General features: G+C 38.7%; 1 protein-coding gene across 1 annotated transcript in view; it reads right to left on the bottom strand.

Annotated features, from left to right (window-relative positions):
* Nucleotides 1-1,247: 1,247 nt before the first annotated feature.
* Nucleotides 1,248-14,088, bottom strand: part of LOC130920298 (von Willebrand factor A domain-containing protein 7-like) — a 47,375-nt gene continuing 34,534 nt past the window's right edge. The window contains exons 14-19 of the mRNA XM_057843398.1: nucleotides 13,953-14,062; nucleotides 9,258-9,416; nucleotides 8,577-8,900; nucleotides 4,587-4,889; nucleotides 2,546-2,896; nucleotides 1,248-2,514 (exon numbers count right to left, since the gene is read on the bottom strand). Coding sequence (XP_057699381.1) covers nucleotides 2,407-2,514; nucleotides 2,546-2,896; nucleotides 4,587-4,889; nucleotides 8,577-8,900; nucleotides 9,258-9,416; nucleotides 13,953-14,062 — 1,355 coding nt within the window. The 3' untranslated portion in view covers nucleotides 1,248-2,406. The remainder of the gene's footprint in view (nucleotides 2,515-2,545; nucleotides 2,897-4,586; nucleotides 4,890-8,576; nucleotides 8,901-9,257; nucleotides 9,417-13,952; nucleotides 14,063-14,088) is intronic.

Raw genomic sequence — 14,088 nt, forward strand, 5'->3', positions numbered from 1 at the left:
AGAAAACGATTTAATTAATATGTTATATATATATATATTTATATTTATATTTAAAAAAGGCATGTCCGATATTTTTTGCCGATTCCGATACTTTGAAAATGACGTGATCAGACCCAATCGATCGGGACATCTCTAGTACTAACATTTATCTTTTAAGAGCTACAAGTCTTTCTATCCATGGATCGCTTTAACAGAATGTTAATAATGCTAATGCCATCTTGATTTATTTTATAATAAAAAAATACAGTACTCATGTACAGTATGTTGAATATATATATCCGTCTTGTGTCTTATCTTTCCATGCCAACAATTTACAGAAAAATATGGCATATTTTTTAGGTTTGAATTGCAATTACGATTAATTTTTAAGTTGTGATTAACTCGATTAAAAATTTTAATCGTTTGACAGCCCTAAATATAATATAATATAATATAATATAATATAATATAATATAATATAATATAATATAATATAATATAATATAATTATTATACTATAACACTATTAATCAAATAGATAATAACCCTCTCTGGGTTCTTCACAGAAAAAGGCAGAAAATAAATAACACAAGTAAAAAAAAAAATTTTTTTTGTTTTAATTGTTCAGGGGGCCGGACCAAATGTGGAGGCGGTTGGGGACCCCTGAAGTAAGCTGATGCGATGAAATGTAACTTGCTAAAACAACAATATATATTTTTTATCATACAGTCATGTGAAAAAAGTAGGACACCCCATTACATACTCAGTTCTTTATTAAGAAATGATCACATATCAATGTCTGATCTTGTTTTTCTTTATCTCTGGAAAAGAAAGATTTAATAGCAGGTAAACAAAATTAACATTGTTTTACTTATTAAACCAAATATATCAACAGAAATGCATTTTCTATTTGAGGAAAAAGGACACGCTATCACCTAATAGCTATTGTTACCCCTTTGATCGAAATAACTTCAGTGAGACACTTTTTGTAGCCATCATCTTTGACGTTAAAACGGTGTTAGTACTAGAAATTTAGAAAAACACCCTACACTGGTTGATATTGCATTCATGAAATCAGTTTGCCATGTTTATTAAGATACAAATGTTCTACTGGATGTATGTGCGAAATCAGTGTCCCTCCACCTATATTATGATTTTTGGTGATATGTTTCTGTTCCTAAAAGTAAACCCACTACCCCCCCCCCCCCCAAAAAAAAAAGACCTTTTTTTGTGCTCAGGCCGAAGCATGTTTTGTATTCTTGTTCCAGGGAACGATGTTGAAGTGAGCTTTATTTTTTGCTGCCCTCTTGGTAATTATCAACATTATGTGTGTGAAAGCATTAGTGCTGCTACGATTAATCGATTAACTCGAGTATTCGATTAGAAAAAAAGATTCGAATTAAATTTTGCTGCTTCAAGTATTCGTTTAATTAAAGTGGCGTTGTAATGGTTTATTTTGAAAGTGTTTGCATTTACTTTTATTGATTTGGGTGGATACTCTGCCCTCTAGTCTGCCTCATTTCATGGCTGAATCCAGCTGCTGCTTGTTAAGACCAAAATAAACTATTTTTTGTTTAAGCTAATTTTTTCTACAATGCATTTGTAATTTAGTGTATAGGTATATTTAGCTTAGTTTTTTTTTTTTTGTGTGTGGGAATATGTATCTGAACCATTTGTTAAGAACATTAGCATTAGTTAGCATTTTATAGCATTTAAGCTAGCGGACTTTTCCTATGTAAGTTAGCCAATTGTTCTTTTGTTGTACATATATCTTCATTTTAAAAAATGTTTTTATACCGTTTGAGGTCCAGCTCAGGTATTTTAATTTTTCATGTTCCTTATCCGATTACTCGATTATTCTAACTAACTAGTTCAACGATTAATCGACTACTAAAATAATTGATAGCTGCAGCCCTAGAAAGCATTCATTAATCATGGCTTTGCTATTTTCTGGCGGGTTCAATCGTAATCCTATGCAGGGCCGGCCCAGCCCATACGCAGACTATGCAGCTGCTTAGGGCCCCTGACCACTAGGGGCCCCCAATCTGGCAATTGTTGAATTTACATACTATTTTGTTTACTACAGTTTGCTTTTTTTGACTTTTGTGAGTTTTGATACTTGATTACAAGTTTAAAAAAATAAAAGTCCTTCCTTAACTTTCTTTCTTTCCTCTTTTAGAAAAAGGTTTGGCGCTATCTCCTGTAAGTACTGACAATCATTTGGGTGAGAAGTTTGAAGTATGCAGTGCAAAAAAATCTGATTAATATACAAAATATGGACGTATGGGTTGGATAGCATGTATGGGTTTCACAGTACACTGTGACGAAATGGTGGGCCAAAAATATGGGCCCGTTTGCATTATTTTGTTTAGGGCCCCCAAATGGCCTGGGCCGGCGCTGATCCTATGTCATTAATGAGGGAAAATTCTAAAGTTCTAAAACACATCTCAAAAGTGGTAGTATCACCACAGGTATCCACACATGAAGTGTTGTGCTCACGGTGTGCCCTCCAGTGCCCGTACTGTTGGTTGTCACATTAGAGTTTGAGTCGGATTTGGAGTCGGAGTTGGAGTCGGATCGGCGTTGGAATTGTCGGGACATTGGTGGGCGCCTCTCTTGCCCGGCCTACACAAATGACGTCATTTCCCAGGTTGTCCACAGCAGACAATTCCACTCTGTTTGCACAGCAGGAGGCTCGGTAGGAAGCCCTAATGATGTTCTCACCACCTGGTCCAACCACTGTGCTTGTGGTGAGAGTACCATCCCCTAAAAGGATAGTAACGTTCTCTCTGCTAACTCCATTAACACCAGTCACGTCGACCACATATTCCCACTGAGAGGAGCTACAGGGTGATGAAGAGGTTGGACAGCTGGATGTACTGACCTCCAGGCACATTGGTGAAAAAAGATCAGCCACCTGGGGACATAAAGTGAATGAAGAGTCTTAAGTGTACGACAATAAACCTGAGATGTGCTTTAGGTTTTAGAGATGCAGTGTTTTCAGTTGATTTAGGGTAGTTATTCAGTTTCTCCGCCCTGCAATCGATTCAGGGTGTACCCCGCCTATTGCCCATCGTTAGCTGGGATCGGCTCCAGTACCCCGCATCCCTCGTGATGATAAGCGGCTCGGAAAATGAATGAATTTGGGTTTTCCTGGTACAGTAAACAGCCACTATTCACCAGGGATACAGACCATGAATAGCAAATACCGTATTGGCCCGAATATAAGACAGCCCTGATTATAAGACGACCCCCTTTTTCAAGACTCAAGTTTGAAAAAAGACTTCTTGAACAATAAATTATTTTTTATACAGAAAATAATTACAGTACATCTGAAACAAATGATTATATAACATGCCACATTCAAATCTTAATATCTGAACATTTAAATATGTAATCTGAAGCGCAATCACATTCTTAAATGAATGGCTTCAGGTTTTTGAAATGTAAATAAACTAGAGCTGTCAAAATTATCGGGTTAACGGGCGTCAATTAATTTTTAAAATTAATCACGTTAAAATATTTGACGCAATTAACGCCGATGCCCCGCTCAGACAGATTTAAATGATAGTAGAGTGAAACGCTCACTTGTTGTGTTTTATGGAGTTTTGCCACCCTCTGCTGGCGCTTGGGTGCGACTGATTTTATAGGCTTCAGCACCCAATTGTGTAAGTAATTATTGACATCAACAATGGCAGCTACTAGTTTATTTTTTGATTAAAAATTTTACACATTTTTTTTAAAACGAAAACATTAAGAGGGGTTTTAATATAAAATTTCTATAACTTGTACTAACATTTTTCTTTTAAGAACTATAAGTCCCTCTATCCATGGATCGCTTTAACAGAATAAATAATGTTAATGCCATCTTGTTGATTTATTGTTATAATAGACAAATACGGTCCTTATGTACCGTATGTTGAATGTATATATCCATCTTGTGTCTTATCTTTCCATTCCAACAATAATTTACAGAAAAATATGGCATATTTTATAGATGGTTTGAATTGCGATTAATTAATTTTTAAGCTTTAATTAACTCGATTAAAAATTTTAATCGTTTGACAGCCCTAAAATAAACCAATCTATTGTGATAAAACAACAAAATGGCAATAACTGCATTAACCATCAAGTGAAGTCTAACTGTAACTGTAGTCTTGAAACAAATCTGAATAAGGAAAAGCATTGCAATAAAATAACGCAAACTGGTTAAACTTGAGAGTAGCTGAGATCTGTCATGACAGAACATCGCTTCAATGATAATCTGGCGCCATCTAGCGTCGTGAATGGGTATAATGTCTAGACCGCGAAGATAAGACGACCCTTACTTTTTCAGTCTTATTTCAATGCAAAAAACACAGTCTTATATTCGGGCCAATTCGGTAATTGTCAGATATTGCAAAGGCATTATTTACTTATTATTATTTTGTGGACCCCCCACCCCTTCAAATTCTTGAATAAGCAATGATAACGCGTCAACAAGCCTCCTCCATGGTCTGCAAAAAGGTGAAACATTTAGTCCTAACCACAAATATGCAGGGGTCCAATGTACGTACATGTCAACATGCTTGTAGTGTAGTGGTGCTGCTACCTGCATAGTGTCTCACCTGGGCCATGCAAACGCCCACGTTTCCTGTATTGTCTACAGCAGCCAGCGCCACCCTGTCTGCACAGCAGGAAGCCTGGTAGGAAGCCACTGTGATGTTCTCCCCACCGGGCCCAGACACTGTGCTCGTGTTGAGTGTGCCGTTCCCTTGGCGGATAGTGATGCCGGCAATACCTGTTCCATTAACTCCGTCAGTCACTTCAACAACATATGACCACTGGGAGGAGTTGCACATTGATGAATCGACTGAGCAGTTGCCAGTTACGCGGCCATTCATGCACACTGGCTGGGTAATGTCACGAGACTGGAGACAGACATTGGAGATATCAATGAGTATAAAAGTTTTCAGCAGACATGCCTTTTAAATTTTTATCTTATTTTTCAATAAATACAGGAGATGGAGAAACTCTGTGAAGAGTGCTTTGTTTTGAATACCTTTTTACATTTTTCTATATCAGCATATAGAAAAATGATTTACACATCATGCAGAGGCGGCAGAACTTTCTTTTATATGTCGTATCACATTTTCATTTTTTTCCGTTTTTGCTCTGAGTGTTACCAATCTGAGTATATAGAGGTGCTAATGGGTGGCATTAAATAAATTGGAGGTTATAAAAGTTTTTTCTCAAACCTGGGGTTTCCAACAATCCATTGAAAAACAGAATTGGCCCAAATTTAGAAGAAAAAAAAATGTATATATGTGAATTTCGTAATGCGCTTACAAGGGACACGCTTTGTCTCATATTATATACAGGTTCCAATAAGTTCTTTTCCCACGCTGGCAACGTAACCCAAATTTCCGTATCAGTCGGAATAAACCCTTTAAGTACCCCAAAATACCCCCTAAATCTCAAAATAACGATCAAAAACATGGATAATATGTCATATTAATGAAATAAAAAGGTACTGTGCGGTACAATAATTAATCAAACCCGGGTAAGTCCCAGTACATCTCCCAATGTTTGAACCCCATGACATGGGTAAATCCTGCATCACATTACATGGGAATTTAGCAGGATATAAGACTGAAAGGGGACACTGTTACGTGACAAAAAAAAAAAAAAAAAAAAGATAAAAAGACTAAAGACAAAATGGCGGGCAAGGCTCCAGAGTCGTAAAGTCGAAATCATGTACAGTGGGGCAAATAGGTATTTAGTCGACCACTAATTGTGCAAGTTCTCCCACTTGAAAATATTAAAGAGGCCTGTAATTGTCAACATGTGTAAACCTCAACCATGAGAGACATAATGTAGGGAAAAAAACAAAAAATCACATCGTTTGATTTTTAAAGAATTTATTTGCAAATCATGGTGGAAAATAAGTCTTTGGTCAATACCAAAAGTTCATCTCAATACTTTGTTATGTACCCTTTGTTGGCAATAACGGAGGCCAAACGTTTTCTGTAACTCTTCACAAGCTTTTCACATACTGTTGCTGGTATTTTGGCCCATTCCTCCATGCAGATCTCCTCTAGAGCAGTGATGTTTTGGGGTTGTCGATGGGCAACATGGACTTTCAACTCCCTCCACAGATTTTCTAAGGGGTTGAGATCTGAAGACTGACTAGGCCACTGCAGGACCTTGAAATGCTTCTTACGAAGCCACTCCTTTGTTGCCCTGGCTGTGTGTTTGGGATCATTGTCATGCTGAAAGACCCAGGCACGTCTCATCTTCAATGCCCTTGCTGATGGAAGGAGATTTTCACTCAAAATCTCTCTATACATGGCCCCATTCATTCTTTCCTTTACACAGATCAGTCGTCCTGGTCCCTTTGCAGAAAACCAGCCACAAAGCATGATTTTTCCACCCCCATCCTTCACAGTGGGTATGGTGTTCTTCAGATGCAATTCAGTATTCTTTCTCCTCCAAACACGAGAACCTGTGTTTCTACCAAAAAGTTCTATTTTGGTTTCATCTGACCATGACACATTCTCCCAGTCCTCTTCTGGATCATCCAAATTCTCTCTAGCGAACCGCAGACGGACCTGGACATGTACTTTCTTCAGCAGGGGGACACGTCTGGCAGTGCAGGATTTGACTCCCGGGCGGCGCACTGTGTTACTGATAGTAGCCTTTGTTACTGTGGGCTCAGCTCTCTGTAGGTCATTCACTAGGTCCCCCCGTGTGGTTCTGGGATTTTTGCTCACCGTTCTTGTTATCATTTTGACGCCACGGGGTGAGATCTTGCATGGAGCCCCAGATCGAGGAATATTATCAGTGGTATTGTATGTCTTCCATTTTCTAATAATTGCTCCCACAGTTGATTTCTTTACACCAAGCGTTTTACCTATTGCAGATTCAGTCTTCCCAGTCTGGTGCAGGTCTACAATTTTGTCTCTGGTGTCCTTCGACAGCTCTTTGGTCTTGGCCATAGTGGAGTTTGGAGTGTGACTGACTGAGCTTGTGGACAGGTGTCTTTTATACCGATAATGAGTTAAAACAGGTGCCATTAATACGGGTAACGAGTGGAGCCTCGTTAAACCTCGTTAGAAGAAGTTAGATCTCTTTGACAGCCAGAAATCTTGCTTGTTTGTAAGTGACCAAATACTTATTTTCCACTCTAATTTGGAAATAAATTAAAAATCAAACAATGTGATTTTTTCCCCCACATTCTGCCTCTCATGGTTGAGGTTTACCCATGTTGACAATTACAGGCCTCTCTAATATCTTCAAGTAGGAGAATTTGCACAAATGGTGGTTGACTAAATACTTATTTGCCCCACTGTAAGTCTGGTACGTTGTAACCCAGTGACTACGTTTTTAGAGTTCATATACAGGTAGTCACTGGGATCCGAATGAGTTCCATTCCTACACTGGCGACGTGACCCGAATTTCTGCGTAAGTCAGAATTAACCCTTTAAGTACCCCAGAATTACTATCCAAAAAGTCCAAAAGTTTTGTTGTTTTTTTATGATGAAGGATACACTGCTCTCTGGTGGCAGCGTTTGGTCTGACTGGATTGTCGCCTTGTATGACTGAGAAGCAGACTCAGACGTCTGACATGGATAAAGAACAACTACAGTCTGGTTTGGTCACAAGGCTGTAAGTTGTTTCAGCTAATATATGTTTGTGTATTAGTTTGCAGCTACAGTTTGTGGAGTTACGCGTCACCGGTTTGGTGTGAGATTTGTAAATACGTTAGCATTCGTAGAATTTAAGCTAGCTTTAGGGTAATTTCATGTTCTAAATTCGCATATTGATCTGACAATATGGACATTTGAACACCAAATGTTTTGTGTCGTGTTTTATTATTAATGTGGGTGTCGTTTTGAACGTAAGTGCACATATCTGTGTTACAGCTTTACAAATTGTCAAAAGTGAAGAAAGTAAAAAAGCACAATTGCCCTGATTGCTGTCTGTAAAGCTGAACAACGTCATGTTTAGCGAGGACAGAACATGTCATACTATTAAAGTAAAAAGATATGGTACAGTAAGGTACAATAAGGTACTGCGACAAATAAAATAGACTGGATACTGGAAGACAACGTAGGAGCATGAATGACAAAAAAATTAATTCAGCATAAATGCAGAAGCAATAAATGAAGGCTTCTTTATTTATTTTTATTTTTTTAGGGGGGGGGGTACCTCAGAGTTTGTTTGGACTTTTCTCATTACACAAAATGTTATGCCCCTGAATACTATAATCACGCCAGTGTAGTCAATCACGTGTTATCTTTAAGCACTTTAAAAAATAAACTGCTGTCAACATTAGACTTTAAAGGCTCTCCAAGTATTTATTTGGCACTGATAGACCATGAAACACGGGTGATGTTTGTTTTGCTTTGATGGTAGAAAATATGTTTATCCGTGCACGTGTGCACACTACATTGTAGCAAGCATGTGCAAAGAAGCAGTTAATAAAGTGTAACACCAGTGCACAAAAACTGAATTCTTTTTAGAATTCAGTTTTTTTTTTAGCAACCAGCTTGTATAAAAACATTGAACACTGTTGATGATAATTTTTAAATTGCATCCATTTGCTCTTCTCTTACCATGTTAGCAACTCCAAATCTGACGACAGCAAAGTTGATATCAGCTGAAACTTCATTCTGTACCTCAATTGTCAGCGTCACATCGGTCCCTGATTCTGCACTTTCAGGAACGGTTAGGCTCACGGTGCCATTGGCTTTCCCTCCACTGTCTGCTTGTACGGTGATAGACATTGGCGGCGACGATTCAAAGCCGCGGTCATTGGTAGCGCGCACTGTGAATGTCGCATCCGTGGTCTCATTAATTACACCTCTAGACATTATGCAGACAGTGAACGGGATAAAGATAGTAGAGCCTGGTTCTATAATGGTGATGTTGACTTGAGCCTGGAAAAGAAGGATAATCAATTTTGATCATACCGTTCTACTTTTGTTAATATTTTTCTTTAATGCTTTGGTTAAATACTACAGCTGTCATCCATACTCTGGTGAGCACCAAAAAAAAAAAAAAAAAAAAATCACCAGTGTTCAAATGACTGCAATTTGAAAAATTTTAAAAACAGGAATTTCTCTTTGGTACAGAACATTAGCAACAACCAAATGGGACAATAGCCGTATCATTTTTAACAGGTTTGTACTTGCTTATATACATACTAACTTTAAATAACACTGTCTGGTAAATAGTTAAATTTTTCCAGACTTCGGGAGGTTCTGCTTTAAAAGAATTGAAGAGTTTGGGCTTACAGTAACAGAAACATTAGATGTGGAGATCTGAGTGGCGGCCTGCCTCTGGAACATGTTTGCAGTTGATTTTGAGGAGTTGCTGGTTCCTCTGAGTCGAAGCACAAAATCACCATCTGGAATCTCATTGAATGTCACCAGGTAGTCAGTTCCTCCTAAAAACTGAGATCATACAATTGCAATTTACAATACAAATACTCCAAACTGGTAATAGAAGATCCAAATCAAAGTCATTAAGACTAGTTGCTCAATCACTACTTACAGTTGTGGTCAAAAGTTTACATACACTTGTGAAGAACATAATGTCATGGCTCTCTTGAGTTTCCAGTTATTCCTAAAACTCTGATTTTTCTCTGATAGAGCGATTGGAACAGATACTTCTTTGTCACAAAAAACATTCATGAAGTTTGGTTCTTTTATGACTTTATTATGGGTGAACAGAAAAAGTGATCAAATCTGCTGGGTCAAAAATATACATACAGCAGCGCTAATATTTGGTCCCATGGCCATTTTCACTTCAATTAGGCGCTTTTGGTAGCCATCCACAAGCTTCTGGTTGAATCTTTGACCACTCCTCTTGACAGAATTGGTGCAGTTCAGTTAAATTTGATGGCTTTCTGACATGGACTTGTTTCTTCAGCATTGTCCACAAGTTCTCAATGGGGTTTAAGTCAGGACTTTGGGAAGGCCATTCGAAAACCTTAATTCTAGCCTGATTTAGCCATTCCATTACCACTTTTGATGTGTGTTTGGGATCATTGTCCTGTTGGAACACCAGACTGCGCCCAAGACCCAATCTTCGGATTGATGACGTTAGGTTATCTTGAACAATTTGAAGGTAATCCTACTTCTTAATTGTCCCATTTACTCTCTGTAAAGCACCAGTTTCATTGGCAGCAAAACAGCCCCACAGCATAATACTACCACCACTGTGCTTGACGGTAGGCATGGTGTACTTGGGGTTAAAGGCCTCACCTTTTCTCCTCCAAACATATTGCTGGCATTGTGGCCAAACAGCTCGATTTTTGTTTCGTCTGACAACAGAACTTTCCTCCAGAAGGTCTTATCTTTGTCCATGTGATCAGCAGCAAACGTCAGTCGAGCCTTAAGGTGCCGCTTTTGGAGCAAGGGCTTCCTTCTTGCATGGCAGCCTCTCAGTCCATGGAGATGCAAAACACGCTTGACTGTGGACACTGACACCTGTGTTCCAGCAGCTTCTAATTCTTGGCAGATCTGCTTTTTGGTGATTCTCGGTTGAATCTTCACCCTCCTGACCAATTTTCTCTCAGCAGCAGGTGATAGCTTGCGTTTTCTTCCTGATCGTGGCAGTGACAAAACAGTGCCATGCACTTTATACCTACAAAAATTGTTTGCACTGTTGCTCTTGGGACCTGCAGCTGCTTTGAAATGGCTCCAAGTGACTTTCCTGACTTGTTCAAGACAATGATTGTTCAAGTCAATAATCACTCACAAGAAATTGCTAATTCGTGTTGCTGTATGTATATTTTTGACCCAGCAGATTTTATCACTTTTTCTGTTAACCCATAATAAAGTCATAAAAGAACCAAACTTCATGAATGTTTTTTGTGACAAAGAAGTATCTGTTCCAATCACTCTATCGGAGAAAAATCAAGAGTTGTACAAATAACTGGAAACTCAAGAGAGCCATGACATTATTTTCTTCACAAGTGTATGTAAACTTTTGACCACAACTGTATCTTACAGCAATAAATCATAACATTTCAACACTGTTAAATATTTTGATTATCGTTTGAATTATAATTCTTATTAATACCTTAATTATTCTTGACAAAATAATGTAATGGGCCAATTGTGAGTTCTGCTCTTTTTAAACAGAGACTATGTTTAGACATTAAGGTATCACTTCCAGTCTTTCAATTAACTGCATTTTGCACTTTAAAATAAACGTTAAAGATTCTGTAGTAAAACGAAACCTGTCTGGATTACTTGTGTCAAGTTGAGTTGAGGAAAATTAGGCAACATTTACACGACAACAGTCTTAAGCAATAACGCAAGTGGTGTTTTTCCTTTATGTTAATTGCGCGTTTACGCCACCATAGAGTGTGGGGAAAACTGCTTGCACACAAAAATGCAAAAGTGCATCAAACCTTCAATTTGTTGATGTAGTATGCATTCCCAATGTTTAGGTAGCACTACCACCAAAACTTGATTCATTTGTGTAACCCTTCCCTTCTTCGGCGCGGTCCAATGAACGCCTGTGTCCACTCGCCTTTTCTAATGTTGTGATATTGAATTATCCAAGGCACCTTGAAGTAGAGATGTCCCAATCCGATATTTGGATCGGATCGGACGCCGATATGGGCAAAAAAATGCGCATCGGATCGGAACACGGAAAAATTCCGATCCGGACATTCGATCCAGTTTTTTTTTTCCAAATCCGGTCGGGGTTTTCCAGCGCACCGATTTACATAATCCATTCCAGTTTTTGCTTCGGTTTCCCTAAAATCCAGTCCGCATTTTACGGCACACCTTCAACACACTACATTTACATTACCATCTCCCAATTTACCGAGAGACTTTATCGGTAAAATGTCAGCTGTGTGGGATCATTTCACCTTAAAGGATGACAAAGACGAAGAGGCAGAGTGCAACATATGCAACAATAAAGTCAAGCGTAGTAGTAAAGCTGTAAGAAGTTTTAATACAACCAACCTAATCAAGCATTTCGCGAAATACCACCACAAACAATATGAGAAGTATGTTAAGAAAACCGAAGACAAAAAGAAAGGTCCTACGCAACTAACACTCGCAGAAACTTTTGCTATGCGTGACAAACTGGCACTCGACAGTCCCAAAGCAATGACAAGAGTCATTGCCGAAGAATTCATTCTGGATGACGAGCCATTATCTCTCGTGAGTAAAGACGCACCATCCAACACTTAGAACCACGGTACAACATGCCCAGCGGTCATTACATCCTTGAGCGATTCGGCCGTGGAAGATTCGAGAACGATTCACAAACATCCAAATTCCAATTATTGAAATATGTCAAGTAAAGCGGAACTAATACACAGCGCGGTCTTCGGGACGCAATGCGAAACTGACCGCATTGCGTCCCGAAAGTAAACATAATGCTTGTCATAGACCCGTGTAATGCCAATGCTCAACTCACGGCTTAAGCTCAACTCATGCCGCTGGATAAAAAACACAAGAATAACTGACTGCTGCTGACAGCCACTACAAACTACATCAACATCGTTTTACTGTAGATAATAGATATCATATGTATATAGAACTAGAGGCAAAACGACAGACTCGACTGCGTTAGCAACATTGAAGTATTGAAAACCAGATGCGTTAGTAAACAGCCGCTATCTTAAAGCAGAAGACTTCCCTAGTAGGCTGTTGTGAACCTTCCAAGTGAACCTAATTAACTTTTTATCAAAATACTCCTAAATCGGCAAAATCTTGACTTGAATCTATCTTCAAAACAGTTTTAAAACTTTCACATGTCGAAAGTAGACAGAAGGGAAATTATGGAATAACGGGAGCAATTTTAACAACTTTAACAGTTGATTCGCAAAATTAAATGAATCAAATGTAGTTTATAGCTGCTGATACAGAATAGGGACTTGAGTATTTTATTTACTGTTTTAAAATGTTAACTTGATACTGAAATAGTCATTTATTTAAACCTGAGAGGCTTTTTATACAATTTTTGTAACTGCACGAAACATTAAAAGCATCTAATAGCTTGGGGGATTTGTGGGATTTTCCACTGAGGTTGTTGGTGTGGTTTGCTTTTTAAGACAGTTTACAATATTATTTGCACGTTTTACTGACTGACTATGCCATTTCTGTTTGTTATTTATCATGTTTTGTGTTTGTCACTGAATAAACAGGTCAGTTTCTTGTTACCAACTGTTGTGTGTTATTCAAACTGACCTAATTCAGCTGGCTAGTTGTTATCAAGAGTACTAAAACCTTTTTCAACATGAGTCTGACAACTAAGTAAGGAGGCTAAATAACTTTAAACTTTAACACATGCTCAGATAGGTCGGTATCGGCCAGTATCGGTATCGGATCGGAAGTGCAAAACAATATCGGTATCGGATCAGAAGTGCAAAAACCTGGATCGGGACATCCCTACCTTGAAGTGCACGCGGCGCCAATGCTGTTTACTCACATGATGCAGGACTGAGTTAGAGTTACAGCCTGCAGAGAGCCGTAAGCTGTGTTAATGTTGAAGCTGAATGTGCTAATAAAGAAACAAAGTGCCAGCACGTTGCGTGTGGTACACCTTTGTTAGGAAAAAGCACAAAACAAGACACCTTTCTCCGCCTCTTAGCTCTGAAGTGCGTCAGTGGAATTTGTTTGAGGCAATGCACGAGCGGGTCGTTCCGTCGATAAACGATAGGGCTCTCTGGAAAAGTTTTTGTGTTGTCGTTGTCGTGTAAGCGAATGATAGGGCTCTCTGGAAAAGTTTTGGCGTTGATGTTAGCGTTGTCGTGTAAGCGAACGATAGAGCTTTCTGGAAAGGTTTTGCCGTTGGCGTTGTTGTGTAAGCGACCCCTTAGTCCTTGCCAGATTACATTTTCTGAGATAACTGGCTAGCGAAAAATAACACATTATGTGCATTGATTTCTGTCATAGATATGTACCCTTTTAGTTAACGTATTAGGTTTTTCTTTTTCATACAAAAATTATATTACTTGCCTCTGATGTACCGATGACCTCTGTTGGTCCTGCGCTGTCAAACAGCGTGACCTCTGAGACAGTTTCATTCTCCCTTCCTGTCAGTGTGATCAGGGCGGTAACATTACTTCCTGAAAGTTTGGATAAGAGAGACAAA

The sequence above is a fragment of the Corythoichthys intestinalis genome, chromosome 8 (assembly GCF_030265065.1).
Source record: "Corythoichthys intestinalis isolate RoL2023-P3 chromosome 8, ASM3026506v1, whole genome shotgun sequence".
Lineage (NCBI taxonomy): Eukaryota > Metazoa > Chordata > Actinopteri > Syngnathiformes > Syngnathidae > Corythoichthys > Corythoichthys intestinalis.